At 35.6% G+C, this 22271-nt stretch overlaps 1 protein-coding gene across 4 annotated transcripts; it reads left to right on the top strand.

The window, feature by feature from the left end:
• Window positions 1-363: 363 nt before the first annotated feature.
• On the top strand, window positions 364-21959 carry LOC306874075 (max dimerization protein 4-like). Of its 4 annotated transcripts, none has more exons than XM_079423806.1 (7): window positions 364-547; window positions 942-1041; window positions 2959-2988; window positions 5604-5684; window positions 15129-15243; window positions 16383-16542; window positions 17418-21912. In XM_079423806.1, exons 1-7 carry the CDS (start codon window positions 484-486, stop codon window positions 17573-17575), a joined length of 708 nt encoding a protein of 235 aa, XP_079279932.1. In that variant the 5' UTR covers window positions 364-483; the 3' UTR covers window positions 17576-21912. The 4 variants fall into 4 exon arrangements, with proteins under 4 accessions (XP_079279932.1, XP_079279935.1, XP_079279934.1 ...); XM_079423809.1 differs by lacking the exon at window positions 5604-5684 and having other exon boundaries at window positions 401-547; window positions 945-1041; window positions 17418-17489; window positions 20257-21959; XM_079423808.1 differs by lacking the exon at window positions 5604-5684 and having other exon boundaries at window positions 401-547; window positions 16386-16542; window positions 17418-17489; window positions 20257-21959.
• Window positions 21960-22271: the final 312 nt, after the last annotated feature.

The raw sequence follows: 22271 nt of genomic DNA, 5'->3' as shown, positions 1-22271 counted from the left end.
TCAGAAGCATTTCCACAGACAACTTTGTGTCTCTGCCAGCATAGTTCACTGAACGAGGTTATAAGAAAACACGCCCAAGATGTCCCTCGGTCCAATCAGCAGCTTGTATAGTGTACGTGACACCAATGAGCGATTTAGGGGTGGAGTCACCCGTACTGTTGCTAGGGCATGGCTTCAACCTTGTTACCATCACCGACTAACCAATCATATGACATTTCGCAATGAGTCAAGATCTTTCCTGTGAATTTCTTTCTCTGAAGTCTCTGATTGGATACAAATGTTTTTAAGTTCCGCCTTTCATACTTTTCTACTGTCTGATTGGACGATGAAGCCATCAATCAATCTCCAGATTTTAGTTTACGTGCAGTCTGCATTAATTACTCGATACGATAAACTTGTCCACATCGAGCATCATCACTTTTTTGTTTGTTTTGTTTTGTTTTGTTTTACACCATAAGTTTATATTTCTGTAAATACACCGGAATGGAACTGAATTCTCTTCTACTTCTTCTCGAGGCAGCAGAGTATTTGGAGAGAAGAGACAGAGGTATATAATGATGTTTGTGTGGTCAACTAAAAATAGTCTTTGCATTTGTTGTTGTGCTGGTCTAATGTGACTTATAAACCTGCTGGCGGATCAAGTGTAGTTTAATTCAAGCCCAAAAGGACGATGACATCTTTTTACTGTGAGTTATTAAGTCTATAAATATGCAATAATCAGAATGAGATGACTTACATTCGTCCCAGCCGCTGTTAAAATGTTGAATCGTTTTCATTTTCCGTCAAATGTAACCTGGGGGAGGGGTGTTTGCTTTACAGTAAGTCCATAGATGCATAATTTGTTAACCTGCTTGACTTTAAAACATATCAAATGTCTATCAAATGTTCACTGAATCACGCACGTCTGTGTTTGATGCTGGTTTTGTTTACTTTCTCACTAGAAGCTGAACACGGTTATGCATCTGTTTTGCCGTACGATAGTGACTTTTCCAGAAAGAAAACTAAATCCTCCCCTGTTTCAAGAAAAACTCACAACAATAGGTAAATACAGCACAATGACATTGCTGTATTAATGAATGAATACATTCAAACGATGCTTATTCTACATGTAATCGCCATTTTTGTTGTTGGGCTTGGCTGTGTATAAACATTGCCACGCGTACAGCGTTAACTTTCTGCTCGTGCTGCTTTCTCTTTTCCACTGCTGTCATCTCCCTTCAAATCAATCATTTTCACGTAGAAACACCACACGTTTCATTAACCAATAACTTTTTTTTTGTTTAAAGACAACTGGCAACGTCAGAGCATTTTAAGTATTTACCATGCATAGCATGGACGTAGCTGGGAACTTCTAATCAGCAAATATATTAATGTATTTATATTTATGCATGTGCTGATTTCCTTACCATATAAAACTTGTTAGATATTTAAAGTTACATCACTTGTTTGCATGCATAAAATTTGCCAAACATTTTTTCTTCATGCATTCTTGCATTAAATGTTGAAGTAATGTTTTACTTACAAGTTGCTATTCTTTACATTTTAACTTCTTGTTGAATTTAACAAATATTAGCATTAATGTGACGCATGTATATGTCATAGACAGTATGCTTTTAAGTAGTGTACTTTAGGTGTGGTTAAACTCTTAACTGTTGGGTGTGGTGTGAACAGACCCAAGTCAGCTGCTAGACCGCTTTGACCCCTGGATCTGTTTTGCTACATTAGCCCTCTTTCCTTGCAATGTCAAAGCAAAACAGCAGGAGCCTAGTGTGCAGCCCTTCCCCCACAAATGCATAGAAAACACTGAAAAAAGGAAATCTATGGAATTAGGGCTTTCCAGGAAATTTGCAATGTTTTTCTTTTACCTTTTATCAAAACTTACTTAGGAATATTTTTGGGAATTGTTTTCCAAATTGCAAATCTCTGTATTTTTACCTGTCATGTGCAACACTTTTATTATGCGGATGAATAATAAGGGAAACATGATATCGTTAGTGGTGCAGAAACTGCAGCTTTGAGATACGCTTACAACTGATGCTATGACCCATATATTTAGTTTTTATCTTACATGCAGTACAATCCCTATATTTTATTTGTTTGTTTGTTTGGAGAAAATGTCATTGCCCATCATACACGCCAGCATTCATACCCTGGACTAAAATAGCAATGCATTGTAGCATGCTGAATTTCCTCTGCGTCATTGAGTGCATGCTGTGCTTTACTTGCAGTGATATCACTCTACTGGACACAGTAAGGCCATGCAGAATTGTTTTGTGTATAATGTAGAATTCAAAGCAGAACAGCATGCAGTGTGTGAATGGGTCAGGGAGCACCAAAAGCATTTCATTTGTACATTCATTTATTCATACATTCATTCCAAGTAAAAATAAATTACATTTAACATTGCTACTTTTTTGGGTTTCAAAGATAAATTGTTGAATATTTGTGGTTGACAACAGGGCCATTTTTGTTCATTCAAAATGAATAACATCTTGACCGAGTGGCAAACAGCAGTGCATATGGTGTTAGCAAACAAATGCAGCTTTTTTGAGGTTCCTTTTGGACCACATTATTAAATGAAGAACATTACCATTAAATTCAACACAAGGCTTACCCATATATATGATTTTTTTTAAAAAGTTTTTACTGTAAAATATTTTATTAGCGTGTGCTGCTTTGTGATACTAGGGAACGTTTTTAATGGGTACATTAATGGGAACCATTTTGATTTTAATTTGAAAGATTCTTAATTTATTTGCCTTACAGTACATCAACAGCTTCACTCTATCATTAGAAAAACATCCTGTAGAAGTTGTTCAGAGATACAGAGTTGCTTTTTTATATTTATAGAGTCAGTATGCTGTTTTTTTTAGTTTTTTTTAAAGTAAGTAAATAATCAGTGTTCTTCTTATTTTTATTAAGCAAACTCATCCATGCTTCTGTTTATTTCTTGTTCAGGTCATCACACAATGAGCTGGAAAAACACAGGTAAGAACATACCTATTGTGGATTATAATGGATGTGCATATATCTTAAAAGCCAGTGTTTTTATAGTAATGATTTATTTAATTGTATAAAAATGAGCAGGTTTGAAATTAGCATTCGCCAAATGTGGGTGATAATCAACTTAATAGCCAATTTGGCAGCATATGCAGTGTTGGATCCGAGTCCAGTGTCGAGTGCTAGTTTTTAATCAATTGAGTTAAATTTTTTAATTTATTAATATGAATTTGAATTTTATGTTGTTACTTTTCTTTATTTTATTTTATATTACACATGACATGGATTCCAAAATATCCAAGTCCGTGTCCACCTGAGTCCACCCAAGTCCAAGTTCATTCACAATTGCAGTCCGAGTCCAATTACTACAACTCAACTAAATTATATTTGTGTCACTTTACAAGTGTTTCTGAGACACTGCCGGTAAACCCACTGCATTCAATATGAATTATTTGCTGTCAATATGCTGACTCAAAAGTAGGGCTGAACAATTTTGGAAAATAATCTAATTGTGATATTTTTTACCAATATTGCGATTGCGATTTAATATGCAATAATGTTTTTAAGCTTTTTATATTCTGTATTATTCAGCAAAGACAAGTAATAAATCATTATATAGTATGCAGTTGGGCACGTTACTTCAAAAAAGTAATTAGTTATATAACTAGTTACTTCTCACAAACAGTAACTGAGTTACATCATTATAAAAGAAACTAATTGCCAGGGAAAGTAACTGTTACTTTTTTTTTTTTAAATGTTCAAATATGTCAAATAACTTGGATGCCCCCAATTTTAAATATGTTAAATGAATGAAATGGTCACTAAATAGAATAAATTATTATTATAAAACATATGTACACTAATCTACACTATTTTAATGTTTCTGTGGGACAATGTGAGAGACACCTATCAAATTCAATTGATTATTGTAAATATTATCAACCCTCTACTTGGCAATAGAATCTCCATTGGCTTGTAATTTGTTTTTAGTTTACTCACCAGACTAATATTAATTATCTGATAAACTAATATATATATATATATATATATAAGCTTATGTTTGGAAAATGGCACAGTTTTTTTTAAATATCTCACTTAGCATCAGTCAGTCAAATATTATATAATATTATGATAATTTAGCATTAAATGACGATAGAACGTTAGTAATTAGTATAACCATGTATGAATGCATATTTGTCATATTGATTGAACTTAGGTCTGGTGGTGGTGCTAAAGATATTGTTTGTCATTTAGTGTTTCTATAAAAAAGGGGGGGGGGGGGACTACAAATAATACTGATAAGATAAAACTACTACGAATTCTACTACTAAAAAGAACAATATAAAACGCACTAAGGATTATTGAGCTGCTGCGTTCATGAATATTAATCAGGTTGTCTGCGTTCGCTCGAGCTGATTCGCTGAAATCAAAACAGGGAGGATAATAGGTGAGCACCAGCCAATGAGATTGCCGTTTGCGCATTAGTCCCGCCCACTGCCGGAAAACCCGGCAGTTCTTAAAAGCTGAAGCATTCCAAAGGAACTCTGTTATTTTGACAGGAAAATACAACAAAGGATATCATTTACATGTAGCGCGTCAATTCTGCATCATATGTAAGACCGCAAACTGCGGACTTGGCAACATAGTGTGCCAACTTGATGCTTCCTCTGAAGACTGCTTCGATGTGTTCGACTTGAAGCAGCGCAGCTAGACCGATCGCTGTGTGTCATCAAATACTGCGAGAGCTATCGATCTTCAAGTCGAACACACCTCTTTACTCTCGCGTGTCACGTGACAAAGTGTATCGCAGCCTCTGCGGTTGAAAAATCGCGTTTTTTCATATCGCGATATTATCGCAAATGCAATTAATCGCTCAGCCCTACCAAAATGCATGAGAATATTATGATCATGAAATTATATGTTGGGGTATAATCTTGTCGTATTTACATGATATTTTGGAGCATGAATTTCAATGTCATTATCGGACACCTGGGTTGGCTTTTGTGAATGTACATGGGAGTGGAAGCTTTAATGCTTTTGTGAAGAAACAACTGATCACTTTATGAACTGACAGCCTGTCTGCTAATCAGTGTGCTTGACAATATTTAATTTTGGAGTGATCTGTACTTGGAGTTTATAACAACATGAACGCATTGCCCTTCAAGTGCAAAAAGACTGTTTGAAATTTCACCCAATTTCAAATAATGATAGACTGTCAAAAAAATTAAAACAATTTAGTGATTCACAACCCGATTTTATAATAAACATTTTTAAATCCAAGCTGTGACTTCGATAATCAAGTTTATTTTTTATTTATTAATTTTTTTGGACATGGTTAGTAGAAGTTCTGAATGACCTTTAAATAATTTATTAGCCAAATTAGCTGGAGAGTGAAAATGCTGATTTCAAACTCTGAAGAAAGAAGTACCTGTAGTTATTAACACTGCTAAATAGAAGTTAAAGTAAACTAATTACAATATGTCAGACAATTGTGTGTTTTCACGTGTGAGATTTGTTTCCCTTGTGCTGATTTCTTGTAGTTGCCTGTCACATGCTTGATTTTGAGGAATTGATTACTGCTGCTCTGTGAAAAATATGTTCAGTCATGTCCTTCGTCAGAATGGAACCTCTGAACCATTAACAACACTAGACAGAGTACCAGGAAAAACAGGAAAACCGTACAGGCAGGTTTATGACATTTTCTTTAATAGACATATAGAAATACAAAGGAGAAAAACATTTCAATGTCATGTAATATCCTGTTGTGGCGCTTCTGTGCAGGAGCGTCAAATTAGTTAATGCTGTAAAAATTAATAATTAAACAAATGTACTAAAGGCTGTGCTATATTGTGAATATAGTCCTGCTAAGAGCTTGTTGTTGAATAATGTGCTGCCTCATTGGTTTGATAAAAAGGTTATTACACTGTAAATTTGATTTGTTTTAAATCAAAATGTTATTTTTGTATATGTTAGGGCTGGGCGATATGGCCTAAGGAAAAAATCCCCAATTTTTTCACAAAAAATCCGATTTACGATTTAAATAAAAAAAAATTCCCCCTACTTGAAATCAATCTGCAGCTGACAAAGAAATAGTTTAAAACAAGTTTTAACTTTATTTTGGTTTGATTTTCCCTTCTGAGATTTGATCTGGATTTCCCCCTCGGGGTTAAAGTGCAATCAGAAACAAGAAGCCAAAGAGACAAGATTGGCAGGCCCTGCAATTGTAAACAGTGAAAATGTAACAAAACATAACGTAACATAACATAAAACATTAAATTATGTGACCCTTTTTGATAAGTTTTCTTTAAAACAAGTATAACATCTTGTCATTCATTAGATAGGAGGTAGTTATGATAAAGTGCAAACAAAACATTCAACAGCATCAAATATCAGTGACTGTAGGTTGTTTTTTGGCGGTTTATGATTTACAGATCCTGAGCACCACTGACAAACATCTAATCTTGTAAAATGTGTGGTAAGTACTGCCGCTCCATAGTATAAGCAGAGTACGTGCGATCACAAATCTCGAAAGTGAAACTAAAAAGCGATCGATTAAAAAGCAAGTGATTATTATGATGCCAGCTTAACATCGTGATGTCTATCAGCCATCGGCGATGGACGATGGCATCGCCTATCGGCCCAACCTATATGGCAAACGCGCGGGGGGCGTAAACTACACATTCGAGTAAATCGATAAAATTGATTTATCGCCCAGCCCTAGTATATGTACTTGTCTCGTTATCTGTGCCATGTCATATATTATTTTAGCACAGCTGGAACACTGTATTGACCAATTAAAAGATAGGGGGAAAAAAACTTGTCCATTCGTTGTCCTGGCTAAATTGAAGTCCCTTTTGCTGGTGTGCTGTGCTTAATTGACAAGAATTTGAAGCTTTTATGATTACAGTGACTTAAGGTCTTTGCAGACGTGAGTCCGAAAATTTCATATGCACTTTTTCGTATCCGTTACCCTAAAAATTCGTCACGCACAGAAACCTTGCACACTGAGTCCAATGCTTATAAATTAATCTGTTGCGAAAAAATTCGCAAAACAGAACTAAATGGAGTCTTCAAGAAGTTAAGTTGTTTTCGTGGTTGTTTTGTCAAGTTGTCCTCTCACTTCTTAAAAAGAGAACAAGAAAGGAAATATTGGGTCCATCCAATCCTAAAATATAGAGAGAAAGGAGAGTTCCCCCTCCTTATTAAGGAGCAGCGGGATTATCATGGGCGATTCAAAGTTTACTTAAGTATGTCAGTGGCTCAGTTTGATGCTTTGCTAGCGATACTAGAGCCACATATTAAAAAGATCACCAATTTCCGTGAACTCAGTGTGCAAGAACATTTACAGTGCTTTGTGCTGTGAAATGAAGTGGATTAACTTCACAATCGCCATTCTAGATTTTGGCGTTCGCTTGTACGGTGGCTCTGAATTGTCCAAACTCCTTTCAAAATGCTTCCTACTGATGAGAAAAATGCAGAAAATCAAACCTGATGCTAATTTTTTTTTTATGACGGACGAAAGTTTCGGAGGCAGTGTGCAATGACCTTACCTCTCGTATACCTGCTGTTTGAATGTGCTAGTTTGCACAATGGAAGTACTTGTTTTTGATAATCTAAGCATCCTGAACCTTTTTTGAAACAGACTTTTCTTATTCAAAATGCTGTGGAAAGTCAAATTAACACAAGTAACAAATGAGTAATTTAGCCATTAGTAATTTAAAAATGTTTAGTAACAAATTATAAATTAAACCTTTTTAGTCATTAATAATAAACACAAAGTAGACTTCCTCCTTTCAGTTTGGAAGGTTTTCTAATTTATATTTGCATGACAGAGAATGTTGAGGCTGTCTGACCATGAGATGTTTGTCTACCTTAAAATCCTAATATTCAGCTATGCCACACACAGTTGGGTAAGTCATGCTTGGAAGTAGCCTAAACAAACATAATAATTATACTGTGAACAATAAACCCAAATAACTACATCTGAATTCAAAATGATCAAAATTAATTTTTTTAGAAAACTATTATTTGTGTATGGTATTAAAACAGCATTAAACATTACATTAAACAACCACGAAAGTCAAGTAATTAATTTACACACTCATTGTGAATCAGATCTTCTGTACATCACACCTTTAAAGTGATTGAAATACAGCATGTAAAATTAAAATAACTTGCAAAATCTTTCATTATAATTCACTACAGACTTGCTTTCCGATCACTGATCTCTATATATTATTTATGTATCGAAGATATTGTGCATATTATATATCAGATCAAATCAACACTCTTTTCAACATCACAAATTAGCAACATGTACCATCTAGAATTCTTAGTAATTCTTATTGGGTCATTTATGTGCTAAGAACTCATAAAATATTTCTGGCTTGTGAATGAATCCCAACACCTTAGTGAGTTAAAACATCTTAATAACAGAAGGAAACAGGGCCTCTGACATGCAACCCATTTCAGAGTGTTCCATGCAAAGAAGATCTCTGGTCAAATACACTGTGTTTGGAAAAAAAACATGTTTTTTTGTTTTTCTTCTGATGCTTTTGGCATTTTATGTAAAGCATCCAATATTAGATTTAACCAACAATGTTTGCCACTCAGGCAGATACATGGTATATGATTTTTGGCAGCAGTCAGTGTCTTTTGGTGAGTCACAAATAGATCTTGCTTCTCCAATTTTCCAAGTTGCATGGGGATTGTTTTGTGAACTTTTTTTTTTTTTTAAGTTATTGTTCAGTTGGATTGAAATCTTGGGGGTCACTCAGACATTTAACCTTTCTTGTTTTAAGTCATTCCAGCTTTGTTTTGTTCTGCCTTTGCTGATGCTCTAGGTTATCACAAGTATAAAGTATCTTCCAAGTTACAGTGCCCTTCCTCAATTTTTGGCACCCATCATAAATTTCAAAGAAATTATGCACATAATAATTCCAATATGTTCCTTCATGAAAGATGACCGTGTTGAGCACTGACGGCAGTACTGCTTTGCCAAGTGCATGTTTTAATAAGCGTTTTCCTTGTGGAATGAAACAAAGAAAAGCATCCCATACCCACAGTAAAATGTGGTTTTGACCGCTTCAGTGATCATATTGCGATTGGAGCATTGTATTGCACTGTTTGTTCTCTGTGTGCAGTTTATTTAACAAAAAACACTTATAACCTTTCTATGCCTTATTGACAGGACAAATCAGATTATCAGCCAATGTCGGAAAGCAACAGTTGTTTTTGTCTGCTTTTTTGCCTTTATTTAACAGACAATAGAGTAGCAATAGAAAGTAACAGAAGAGGAGAAAGGGAATTGGTTTGGGAAAGGACATCGAGGCAGGACTTGAACTTGAGATGCTCAAAGTGCTGTTGCGGAATGCTCCCCACAAGCCCATGACATATTATTATTATTATTATTATTATTATTATTATTATTATTATTATTTAGTCATTTAGCAGACGCTTTTATCCAAAGCGACTTACAAATGAGGACAACAGAAGCAATCAATTGTAGTATTAAAACAACTAAAACTGATCCAAAACTAAAAGCTGAAACTTTATAATTACTACCTATACACATTTTAAAAATAAGGAAATTAAATGCATACAACAAAATTTCAAACCTTAACATTTAAATGAAAAACAAAAAATAAAGCTAAAGACAATTCAAAATATTAAAGAACAAAAGTTATGAGTATAATAATGATTCTAACATAACACTAAGCCAAACACCAAAAAAAAAAACTATATGTATGTATATGTACAACCACACATACATGCATATATATATATATATATATATATATATATATATATATATATATATATATATATATATATATATATATATATCATTTCCATTTAGTTTGTTGAAGTATTAAATAAAACTAAAACTTAATAAAAGACCTATACAGACATAATAAATTCAGACATTAACTAAAATGAAAATAAATAACACATACAAATCACGACAGTATAGTTTATCAGTAATCCTAAGAAATAACACTACCAAACACACATGCTAAAAACAACAACTTACTTACACATAGTAAGAAATGGTTATAAAAACTGAAACAGAAGTGAAACAAGTAGAAAAGAGGAGAAATCAAAAGCGATACTTATATCCTTTGCCGGTGTCCCAGCCTGGTGGAGTCTCACGGTAGAGTCGATGGTCTTTACACTCTTCGGTCATCACACGAGGAGGACTTCACAGGACAACTGTCGAGACCGCTGCCGCTGTAAACTAAGCTTTTTTATACCCATCTAACAAAATACTAATTGAACTTAGCTGGACACACTTTCCTTATTTTTTCACAACAAATGGCCAAGTAAGCGCAGACACTGACAAGATCCGCGAGACAGAACGAGACCAAACGCAATATCAGCATGTCTCCACACAGTAAACAAAACAAGCATTTCCTAGCGACAACTGCGTTAAACACTAATAAGACAAGTACATACACTTACGAGCTGCCTTTAACTTCCGCTGATAAAGACTGCTTTTCTCGAAGAGTATTTCTTGACACTGTTTTCTGCTGGCGCTTGAGCACACTTTCCTTATTTTTTCACAACAAATGGCCAAGCAAGCACAGACACTGACAAGATCCGCGAGACAGAACGAGACCAAACGCGAAAATTGACATATGTCAATTTCAGCAAAGAAATGGAGGCAGGAAAACAAAATGTATTTTAAAAAAGGTTCCAAGCCACAGTTATGTTTATTTCTGAAATATTGTGTAAGATTACCTGTACATAGCTGGCCATCAATCAAGTTAATATGTGACTTCAAGAGTGTTTTGGGAGGTGCCAATGGAGCTGAATACATTATTATTTTCTATTTATAGTTTTTAATAGTGGTGTTTGTTAAGGCAAGCATCACTGCTTGACGGGTACAGTATAAGAGACAAAACCATGGACACTAAAAGATACTATAGTTTTAATGAGAGCATTTGATTTTTGATTTGAGGTTCGAAAAATTGAGTTGGTAGTATTGTATGTGGGTTTCAGGGCGTGTTTTAGGATACATTTTGCCTTGGGAAACTCCGAAGGTGATGATGTGGTGCTGGCATCATGACTGAAGAACATGCCCTTTTCTTGCCTAGTCTGTTACTCAAAGAGGGAGACGGAAGTCACCCTCCACACTCTTACTTCATGTCTGCTCTTTCCTTTTTTCTGCCTCATCCTTTTCTTGAGTTGCTTCACTCTGCTGACTCATCAGGAGCTTGAGAAGGAGGTGCAATAGCTTGGTATAGCATGGTTTTAAATGTTAAGTAGGCTATTTGAAAGCAAGTCTTCAGTTTAGCCGCAACTTGTCAGTGGAAGACTTGTTTAATTGTGCAATGATACCCTATCAAAAAAGGCATTAACATGGAAGTCTACACATGGATGTGCAAAACTGTGTATTTTAATAATAATTAATTAATTAGTTAGTGAATTGTCTGAAGCTCAGACACATTTCTTAGGGGGCATTAACACAGGACACATTCTTCTCTGCAAAAAACACCAGGATGTAATGCAGCAGAATGAAACACAATGCAGGGATTTCAGACATGGTTTTAAAAATTAAACAGTGAAATAATCTCTGCTGGAGTGGTCAGCAAAAATCTGTGTTAACACGGCAATCCAGTTCACTGAAGATGTGCCTGAACCTGAAACTTTACTGTATGTGTTTATAGTGGAATTCATGGTGTGCCTGTTCGTCGCAGGCTACCCAATATTCCTGTGTTTTCACAGATCTGCAGGTAGAACTGTACAGTTGTACACTAACTGATTATGCATCTAGTAAAATTAGTTTAGCCTACAAGAATTCCTTAGTGAATTTTCAGCCATGTAAAATTCAAGTTTAAGTCAAGTGCATTTATTTATTGTTTTGGCTGAATTGACCCCAACTGAGTCTAGTTTCTTCCAAAGTTTATTTCTTATCCTACCTAACATCTTAGGGAATTTTTCCTTGCCACAGTCAAATTATGCTTTCTCAGTGGGAGGTTTAAGGCCCCATGTTCTGTAAAGCTGCTTTGGGACATTATGTATCATGAATACTGCTCTACAAATAAAATTGACTTGACTGTTTGACCCAGATATCAGATCACTGCACTTTTGGTGAGATCAGATTTTCAGGAATTGAAACCTTACGGGCTATTTCAACAAATATTTGCATGGAAAGTTTTGCTACATTATTGATTGATATTAAACGTGCACTATTTTTGTGAAAAGCAGACAGTGAAGGATCAGAAAGAGAAGCTCAGGACACAATGTCCTGTTATTTTAGCTCATGTTGTTAATCATTCACAGAGTTATGATGATGTGAAGCCTGGCCTATTTCAAATAGCCTCTGTGTTAGTAGGTACACCGTTTTATAATTTACTCTCCAGGCTTTTTTAAATGCTGTTGTAATTTTTATTTTGATCAGTACAACAGCATGGTTGCTAATAAGACTGGACCCAATCTGTTGGTTGTAGCAGCTTATGTGGTACCAGTTGATTGAATAAAACTGATTGACATGAACCACAAAAAGTATCAAAACAAGTTAACTTGGCAAGGTTATAAATTTTTCCCCAAAGCTTTTACCTTGAGTTACTTCCATCACAGTATTTTAAGAAATATGGCCAACAAAAGTTGGGCAAATAATATTGCCTTTATTGTAAATAAATGTGTTTTTTTAACATTTTACTTTTTAGCTACATAGTTGTGGACTTGATTAAGATCGCTGTGACAATGAAGAGGAGCCACAGTAAAAACAGTGTAAAGGCCTTTCCACACGGAGCGCGAAAAAGCGAAACGAATTTCGGACGCGATGACGCGCCGGAATAAAACAACAGCTTCCTATAGATGCTTCCACACAGACCGCGAACATTCGCACACCGAAAATGCAAATGTTTTTTTTTTTCGTCCAGTCTGACGAATCTTTTCAGTTTCGCAAAGCGAAAACACTGACTGTCCAATAAGATTTTAGCATTACATCACGTAGCCAAAGCAACTGCTGTTACCCAAAAGGTCAACGCGGTTGCGCTAAAAGCTCAGAAGACTGTATTGAGCACGAGCGTAAAAGCAGAGAAGTAGAGGACTTTTCCGCAAAAGAGAAGAGAGTGTATGCTGAGTTCTTATTGTTGGTATTTAAGAACAAACTATTCTCACATGTTCTTTATACAGAATTAATTATACAGAATAACATTTCTATTAATTCTCCACTGAATTATGTGATCTGAAGAGCACCGTCCATTATCTTCCAGGAGCGCGAGTGTTTATGAGTCAGATCTTGTTCACTCTAGACCTGTCAATCATGTAATATCTCTGGCCCTTCTGTATATAAAAAAGAGAAATATTTTTCTACACATGAAATATGAAAGCAAATAGACCTATAATTATGAAGATTTTTGTGATTTTTTTTTTTTATGAAGTTCTCTGTATATGTTTTTATGCAGCTCGTGGTATTTTTTTTTTACAGTAAAGGATGTTTATGACATGACAAGCAGGTATCGATCAGTCCATTATAAAACATACAAGAGTGCATGTCTGCCTATAAAATCAAAATCCATTTTAGATCACAATCGGAAGTTATTGCAAGCACTCTGATGATTTAAAGTGGGTTTTGAGCAAAAACGTTAATAATTACATTTTCGATGTAGCTTGATGCTAATTGTATCTGATTGTTTCAGATGTATTGTAAGCATTATGGATATTTTGTGTTTCTAATGAAGAAACAAGTTATTTCTTAATTTAATGCATACATATGCTACATGAAGGAAAAATGCATTGTTCGGCACCACCTAGCGTGCAGGCGTGAATTAGCAGAAGGCGAACATTCGTTTCGTGCTCGGTGTGAAAGCAACATTCGCGGGCGATTTGCCTCGCTTTTTCGCATCGTGCTCAGTGTGGAAAGGCCTTAAAACTTGTAAAAAAAAAAAAAAATACACAGTAAAAAGTGTAACTTTGTTAGGTGTGCATGTGTCAAGGCCATTGTAGAGTCATCCATGAGGCTTCACAGGTTAGGTATATCTCAAAAAGGCCACGGAGGTACTTTTCCATCCACTTCCATTTCACTTTTGTAAGCAATGATTTGTTGCAGATAAAGATGTTTTTGTGCGTTTGAGAACTGGCTTTAAAGTTGTGTGTGGATATTCACATGAGAGTCATATACAGTATAAACATTTTTCTGTCTTTTTTTTCTGTCTTTTGAGAGGGGTAAAATTGCTGGCCTTGCCCACACCAGCTGAACACACTATAGTCAATGGTCTCTTTCTCCAAAAAGGGTCACTTCCTCCAGATTAGAGCCCCAGTCTGCCTGAGTCGCCTCATTCTGGTGGACTCTGGCAAAGTCTATTTCTGGAGTCAGTAAATTTGTTCTGCAACCGCCTTGGTAACTCGATCTACAGATATTTTTAACTACTTTAAGTTGGAAAGATGGAAAATTCTTACCATATCAATAACGTCAAATCAATGATAAAAATTAAGAACAATTAATAAAATGCATTTTCTTCTTTAGCATCAATTAATCCAAAAAAAAAAAGGCTGATACTTTCCAGAACAGCTGTTGCCTCTTTTAGATGAAACGCGACACTTCCTTTACCACAGCCACTATGTTGAGGTGCAGTTACTTCCAGCCCTCAAATTTAATTAAGGGCTAAGATTGCTGATATAAAGTAGAACAGCACTGAAACTTCTCACTCTTTGTGTCAATCCACTTATTTTGACAAACCATGAATTTGGTAGTACCATCTATATGGTAGTATTAATTACAAAATATACAAAAGATTAATTTCGCACATGATATTAATAGACCAATGGTTTGTTTCACTTTTGGTTTGGTGTGAAAGAGCCTTTATACTGAACGATATACTGAACGGTCCCCCTTAGTTCTGTTTTCTATGCCCCTGCCAATATAAATGTATTACGAGACATATCCTTAGTATCTGTGGAGTTTTGGTGAATTTTATTTTTAAATGAATCACAGGAACAGTCCTCTTACATAAAGCTGCAATCACATCTTATTAATCTAGTTCCTCAGTCATGCCTGCATGGCTTCAAACCGGCAGCCTTTTTGTTAGCAGCCCACGGCAGCATCCTGAGTCAGTTGTAAAGTTCTAAATTTATCTTGGGGTAATACTTCACTCCAACCTGTTCTTTATTTATTGCAGACGTGCCAAACTGCGATTGTACCTGGAGCAGTTGAAACAGCTTGTGCCTTTGGGTCCTGATAGCACCCGTCACACCACACTGAGCCTGCTCAAACGCGCCAAAATGCACATCAAGGTACAAACAAATCAGCATCTTTCTGACAGTATTTCTGTTTGCACAGCAGTAAAGAGGTTAGAGCAGCTTAAAGCAGTTACAGTCAGAAGGGAAGTTAATCAGGAACTGTCTACAGGAAGTTTGTCACTCTCCATGTTGCAACTCAGATGAGTTGTTACTGACACAGTACTGACATGATTGAGATGATAATTTATTCCAGGCTTAAAGTCATTGAATCATTGCAGCATTACATGAGGCAATTGCTGAATTACGATTCACATTGATATTTTTGTGTGGTACTATGAAGAAAACATTTTTAGGGTGATACAACTGTCCTGATATCATCAAGAGAAAAACCTGATTAAAAGAATGAAATTCTGGAAAAGAAACCTTTTCACTGCTTATTATTATTTAAAAACAACTCCTCTGCCAAATCAAAGTTATATAGTGTGACCAACATGGTCATGTGGTCCATCCGACATGCATAAGCATGAAGGGAAAAAAGCAAAACAGAAAATGATACCATAGAGGGGAGCCATGCAGACCCTCATGAATTTGTGTTAAGGTCAAAATCTCGTAAAATATAAGCTTTCACCTTTTTAAGACAAGGGAAGCTAAGTTTAGGTTGTAAAATGCTAAAACGTTATGATCTTTTTTTTTAACATACTAATTAAGTTGTGTACAATAACATGCTTTCAAGGTTACTTTTTACTTGATTACACCACATAACATCTTGAAAGTCATTAAACTGAAAATTTTCTTTCCTTTTCTTTATCACGGACACTTTTTTTTCTGCCACCGACTCATTTATTTCTGTCTAATGAAAAGGGGTGTAAGCCTCAGTGGAATGGAAAGTGTTCAAAAAACTGTCACTTAAAGTGTGTGAAAGAGACAAGACAAAGAAAACCCAGTACAATGTGTCTGCTGACCCTTTTGTTTCTTTCCTGTTTGTTACACAGTATTTCAACTCAACCTGCCTGGTTTCTTGTCATGCAGCATAGATCTGTCTTTCTGTTAATGTGATTGTTTCCCTTTTTTAGCTCACAAAATTGTGGATTTCTTGCACTGTGCATGCTCTAGGCAATGGTAGATGATATATGTCATGCAGTGTGGTGTCTCTGTGCTCTGTGGTTTGATTAGTGCAAACATATGCTCTGCAGAAGCTGGAGGAACAGGACAGGAAGGCTTTAAACATGAAGGAGCAACTGCAGAGAGAACATCGCTACCTCAAACGGCGCCTGGAGCAGCTCTCTGTACAGGGCTTAGAGCGCATTCGCACTGACAGCATGGGCTCCACCATCTCCACTGACTCTGAGCAAGGTACAGCACAGCTAAAATAATCTTATATGCTGATATATCACTTACATACAATAAAACCTTAAAAAAACTAAATTAAGCACTATACTTTCAGCAATTATACATGTTACACACATACTGTAAATACCATGCACTACATAGACTGTGTGACCATAGTTGAATGCATATCTATCTATCTATCTATCTATCTATCTATCTATCTATCTATCTATCTATCTATCTATCTATCTATCTATCTATCTATCTATCTATCTATCTATCTATCTATCTATCTATCTATCTATCTATCTATCTGTATAATCACTTTATATATATATATACAGTGGGTACGGAAAGTATTCAGACCCCCTTAAATTTTTCACTCTTTATTATATTGCAGCCATTTGCTAAAATCATTTAAGTTCATTTTTTTTCCTCATTAATGTACACACAGCACCCCATATTGACAGAAAAACACAGAATTGTTGACATTTTTGCAGATTTATTAGCGGTCTGCAGTATGAACAGCCTGTATATATGTACATGCTGTTGATTACCACTGATAATTCGGCTCCTCACCCCTCAATATGTACAAACAAACAGGAAGCGGTCTCACCGTATATATACATGTACAGTGAAAAAACAGTAGGTAAGCGGGCAGCGTTGCTAAAAAAAATTATTAAATAAATAAGCACACTTTTTCATAAGCATAACCATACCACTTGTATTGCCCATTCATTTATACAAGTCAAAATCAGTCTGTGGTAACTGACAGTATCTCAGAGTTGCCATCCATAGAAATGAGATTTAACACCTAGAATATTCCTTTATTCTTGAGATCATTGGTTGAGGTGTAAACAAATCACTATTAATGAGTTTTTATTTCTGTGTGTATTCAGAAGTGGACGTTGACATAGAGGGCATGGAGTTCACACCAGGTGAGGGTGATAGCGTGGACAGTGTTAGCGATGGTGAGGACCACTACAGCCTGCAGAGCAGCTCCAGCGATGGAGGCCACCATTCACATTCCCACAGATTGCAGGCTCACATCTGCTAGGCCGTGTCAGACCGTAACAGTGTGTCACCTCCAACATACCCATCAGCCACTCCCAGCTGCCAGGAAGCACCTGGCTGATTTCCACTCCTCAGAAAGCTCTCTCCCTCTCAACCCTTGCAACGCTTTATATCAAACCCTCCCTAACCCCACAAATACACACAGACAAGCAATATGTGGTTTTGGTAAGAACATGTGTGGTAATGCAGTTTTAACTTGTCTGTTCTGCTGTGTATGTATGAGAAACTGTGGCTCTGTTCCAAAACCTAGTAACTGCCTAGCTGTCTATCGCCTACATAAACGCAGTATCCTAACTGAAAAGGAAAAAAAAACTGTACATAGGCTTGGTTTTGTGTATGTCACAAAGCAGCATGGTTTTCCTCTGTACTTTTTGGCTGCGTTTACACTTGCACAAAATCCAATTTTTTTTTCCTTTTCTTTTTTTTCTTTTTACATAGATCAGATATTGTCACACAAAAATCTGTATCCTTTCTGAGCCACTTCCAAATATAGTTTTAAAGTAGATACATATTGGATATCTGGAAGTCTGACCTATGTCTGGCCACCACTGGTGAGGGCGACACATTTACCCACAATATAACTATTCTTAATGTTATATTATGAAGCACACATGCCTGTATGCACTTGCACAACTCACTTTAGATTAGGAAACTTTATATTAGTCGATTATGCTCACACAGAAACATTCAGGAGCATAGAAACCTGCTCAGTAAATTTTATGAATAGAATAGATTCTCTACTGAACGCTAGATTTTATTTTTCAGCAAAAAAGTGATAACGTCACTGATTTTGAAGTACTTGAACTCATAGATTCATGATATAAAGACACTGCCCAGATGCAGGTAATTATCATGCATCTCTTTCTTAAATTCATTCAAGTGAATGTAATCTTGCAGCGCTACTTTTTTCACTTCAGAATTCTAGATCTAATGGAAACTACCATTCATTTATCTTATAATTACTATAGTTATATTACTATAACTACTATTTAAATTTTATATACGGACATCCAAAACCAGAAGGTCAACTGTGTTGCTGAAAGTGATCACCAAAGGAATTGTTCTAGTTTGGATGAGAATTAATTTAGACGCACATATTGTATATGAGTTGTGTCTTATATGAATATAAACAGATGGGACAAAAAAACAGATATGATCAAAATATCAGATCTGTGCATTTATGTAAACGCAGCCTTTGGCTATTCCAAAATTGGGCACAAGTCTATAATACCCAAAATGCTGTCTAGGCAGGCAGGTCACTAGGTCTGTGGATAGAGCTTGCTTGTGTGTCAGTTGATTTTGCATAATGGGTTTAAACAGGATTCTTGTGTGGTTCTTGAAAGTGCAAATCATAGCATTAGGGACACTAATAGACTCCCTAATAGACTAATGGAAAGGGAGCAAAATGACAAAACTTCAGGGCACTTCTAGTAATTAATTAATTATGTTAGAGTATTCACCCCACGCAGTTAAAGTGACTATGAAGATTCATTAATTGGCTACTTTTTTGTGAAAGAAAAGAGAATATTAATATCTAATGATTGATTCATAGCAATGCAATGGTGCTGTGCAAATGCATCAGTGTAGTAGTCTTTATGTAAAACTTTCAGTAGTAAATGATGTAGCAATAAACTTGGAAAGCTATGGCTTTCTTATGCAGTGAACTGATTCTGGACCAAGCCTGAGAGACTGGAGAAGATGAGTAGCTTTGTTTTGTTTAGTTTGTGTGTATGTATGGCAGCACTCAAACTGACAAGTCAAAACTGTATGACCGTACCTTGTGAAGGTGTACGGGGGGGAAAAGCTCTTTGTTGTTGAGGTGTTGGTACTGTCAGAATATTACATTGATGTTTTTAGTTCATTGTCTTTCCCCGTAACTTACTTGCAATAATTTTTGAAGCCTTTATTCTTCAGCAGTATATATGCAGTGCAGTGTGCAATATTCAGTATATGAAACAAAGTTCTTTGTGCTGGGAATTCCAACTCTTCACAGACAGTCCCAGTTTTCAAAGCAGGTTAGACCAAAATAAACAACAAAAAGAAACAGAAACAAAACAAATGTATATTTGAAAAAAAGAAGCCAAAAAAATGATTGCTCACTGAAAGTGATACATTTTCTGTAGTTGCTTTTGAATTATATTTTCCTAAATAGTCCTTGATTAAAAGACAAATAGAGGAGTTTATGAAAATGAGGCCAGGCTAATTTTGTTTGGGAGAACTCTGGCATTTGTCCCTAACTGTCATGCTGTGCCTTGACTTGTCGTATCCCTGTTCTTTTCCCAATCTATTTCATACATCCATCCCTCCAACCCTGCTCAAAACCACAGCCTGCCAGTCACCCCACAACTTCCATCCTCAGAATAGACTCTTCCTTGTCCTTTTGATGAGAAATTTGGGTTAGTCACATCTGACCTCCATCTTTTTTATTTTTTTTAATTCCTCAAAAACGTGCTTTCCATTCTGCCATGCAACATCATTCACTGCGACACTGGTCATCTTCTCTTGTGGCAGCTCGTCTCACCCCATTGAAAAGTGTTATCTAATCAACTCTGCCCTTGAGGCTCTTTTCATAGTTTTTTTTTTTTTTTTTTTCTTAAGTTTCATAATAGCTGTCTTGTTATAGCCCTTTTGCCTATGATGTGTTTTGTATTTCAAACAATGAAGTGGAAGACCTTGGGAGAAGAGCAATGGAATCAATCACTAATGGCAGCTCAAGTCCTCCCCGCACTCTCGCAATGGTGGTTCCTGTTTAGTGTTAAAGTGTGCGTAAGACGATCATAGTATTTGATCCTCTGCCCATAACAGAAAAGATACAGCAACGATTCTTATGTTCGTAAAGGGTGGGGTGTATTAGAAAGCAGCACTGTTTCAATATTATGGTGCATATTGTGACCAACACATTGAGTTTTTTTTTTATCTCTCCATTCTCTGCAAACACTGAAAGGAGAATGGAAGCCAGTTTTCTGCCATGGAATAATAAATCAATAATAATAATAATAAAAAAAGGCAATTTTGACTTTTTATCTCGAAGTTCGGACTTTCTTTCTCTGTAGATATAAACTCAGAATTCTGACTTTCACACAGTTGTCAATGTAAACAACTGTTATAATATAATAATATATAACTCCACGAAGACATGTCATAATTGTGAGATATAAACTCAAAATTGCGACATTTCTTTGTGGAGTTATATATTACTTTATAATATATTAAAACATATTAAAATGAGATATAAACTCACAATTGCGACATTTCTTCGTGGAGTTATATATTACTTTATAATATATTAAAACATATTAAAATGAGATATAAACTCAGAATTGCAATACAATTTTATTTTTTTATTTCGTGGCAGAAACGGGCTTCCAGAGGAGGGAGAAAATGGTTTATTTTATTTAGTTTTATATCTTTTTTTTAAAGCTACATTTTTAAGAAGAGTTTACATTTATGGCATGGATATGCCTGACTGTTGTAGCAAAACTATTCTTTTTGAGTATGTTGATCAAGTGACTTGTTAAATCAAAAAACCTCTCGCACAGAACCTCCCATTAAAATGCTTTGATTGAAAGTTCAGAGAGTTAGGCATGAGATTTTATAACATCTCTAAGAGATTTGTAGCTTTCATTGGCATTATCTAAGAAATACTTTGTGACCGAGACAGGGCTAATCAGTGGCTGCAGGCTTTTATTTCTTTGGGTTTTTTGTTTTTTGTTTTGTTTTTTGGGGCAAGCTTTAAAACACTAAAATGAGGGTATGTCAGCAGACAGGCACAGATATAATTATATGGAAAGTGCCAGGTGTCCAAAGATTTTAAATGTGTGACCAAGAAAAATATATATAGCTATATATAAAATTGCTTTTACCTTTGTTATTCACATAAAAGCACTAGAAGAGTGAAAGATTCCTGCCGTATAGACTTTTATTTTTCTAACCCCTCCGAATTTGGGGAGGCATCAGGTGTAATATCAGATTTCTATCTTTATATGACTATAGATTTGTGACCCATATTTTCTGCCCACTTTTCCTCTTCCCTGCTTTTATTTGTTTTGTGTTTATGGAGCCGTTTGTTGGCAGGTCAGCGTGTGTGGCGTAGCTCACCGAACGCTTGCGTTTTAGCATGAGGAAACCCGTTGCGGAAAAGAGGAGACTGCGAAAGGGAGGGTTCTGTGCCAGAGACCTGTGAACAGATTTCCTTTCCGAAAACAAGTAATATGCATTCAGATGTTGTATAATATTGTAAAGGTGTTATTTTTTCTTTGTGTGTGTCTGTGTGTACGTACACATTTACCTGGTGCTGGCTATGTTTGAGCCCACATTCTAAGGTATTATGTATTCTTGTATTGTAATATAAATAATTAAAATGTTTTATACATACTGGCTCTGCAGAGTCGTTATTTGTAACAATCTTTGTAAAAAAATAAATTTGTTTGTAGTGTAAATCATTGTTTTTCTAGCCCAGTACTGTCAGGCTCCATAATATGTGGAAACAAATATTTTGTAAAACTGTAAATAAAACAAAGGTAATTTTACAAGAAAATACTATTTTAATCTGTAATACTATTGTCAGCGTTGTACATGTCAAATGTGTACATGGTTAGATTTATGACCTGATTTATGGCTTCACAATATATTGGTTTACCCCTGCATTATTTTGAATGTTGAACAATTGTATCAATATA

Source organism: Barbus barbus (assembly GCF_936440315.1).
Source record: "Barbus barbus genome assembly, chromosome: 8".
NCBI lineage: Eukaryota > Metazoa > Chordata > Actinopteri > Cypriniformes > Cyprinidae > Barbus > Barbus barbus.
Note: the sequence above shows the minus strand (reverse complement) of the source record. Positions and strands in the feature narration are given on the sequence as shown.

Bases quoted from the DNA above. Each gene is read 5' to 3' on its own strand.
- LOC306874075 (XM_079423806.1), top strand. From the start codon at position 484: ATGGAACTGAATTCTCTTCTACTTCTTCTCGAGGCAGCAGAGTATTTG. The intron at 548-941 runs GTATATAATGAT...CTTTCTCACTAG, and splicing joins TTTGGAGAGAAGAGACAGAG to AAGCTGAACACGGTTATGCA. The intron at 1,042-2,958 runs GTAAATACAGCA...TTTCTTGTTCAG, and splicing joins AGAAAAACTCACAACAATAG to GTCATCACACAATGAGCTGG.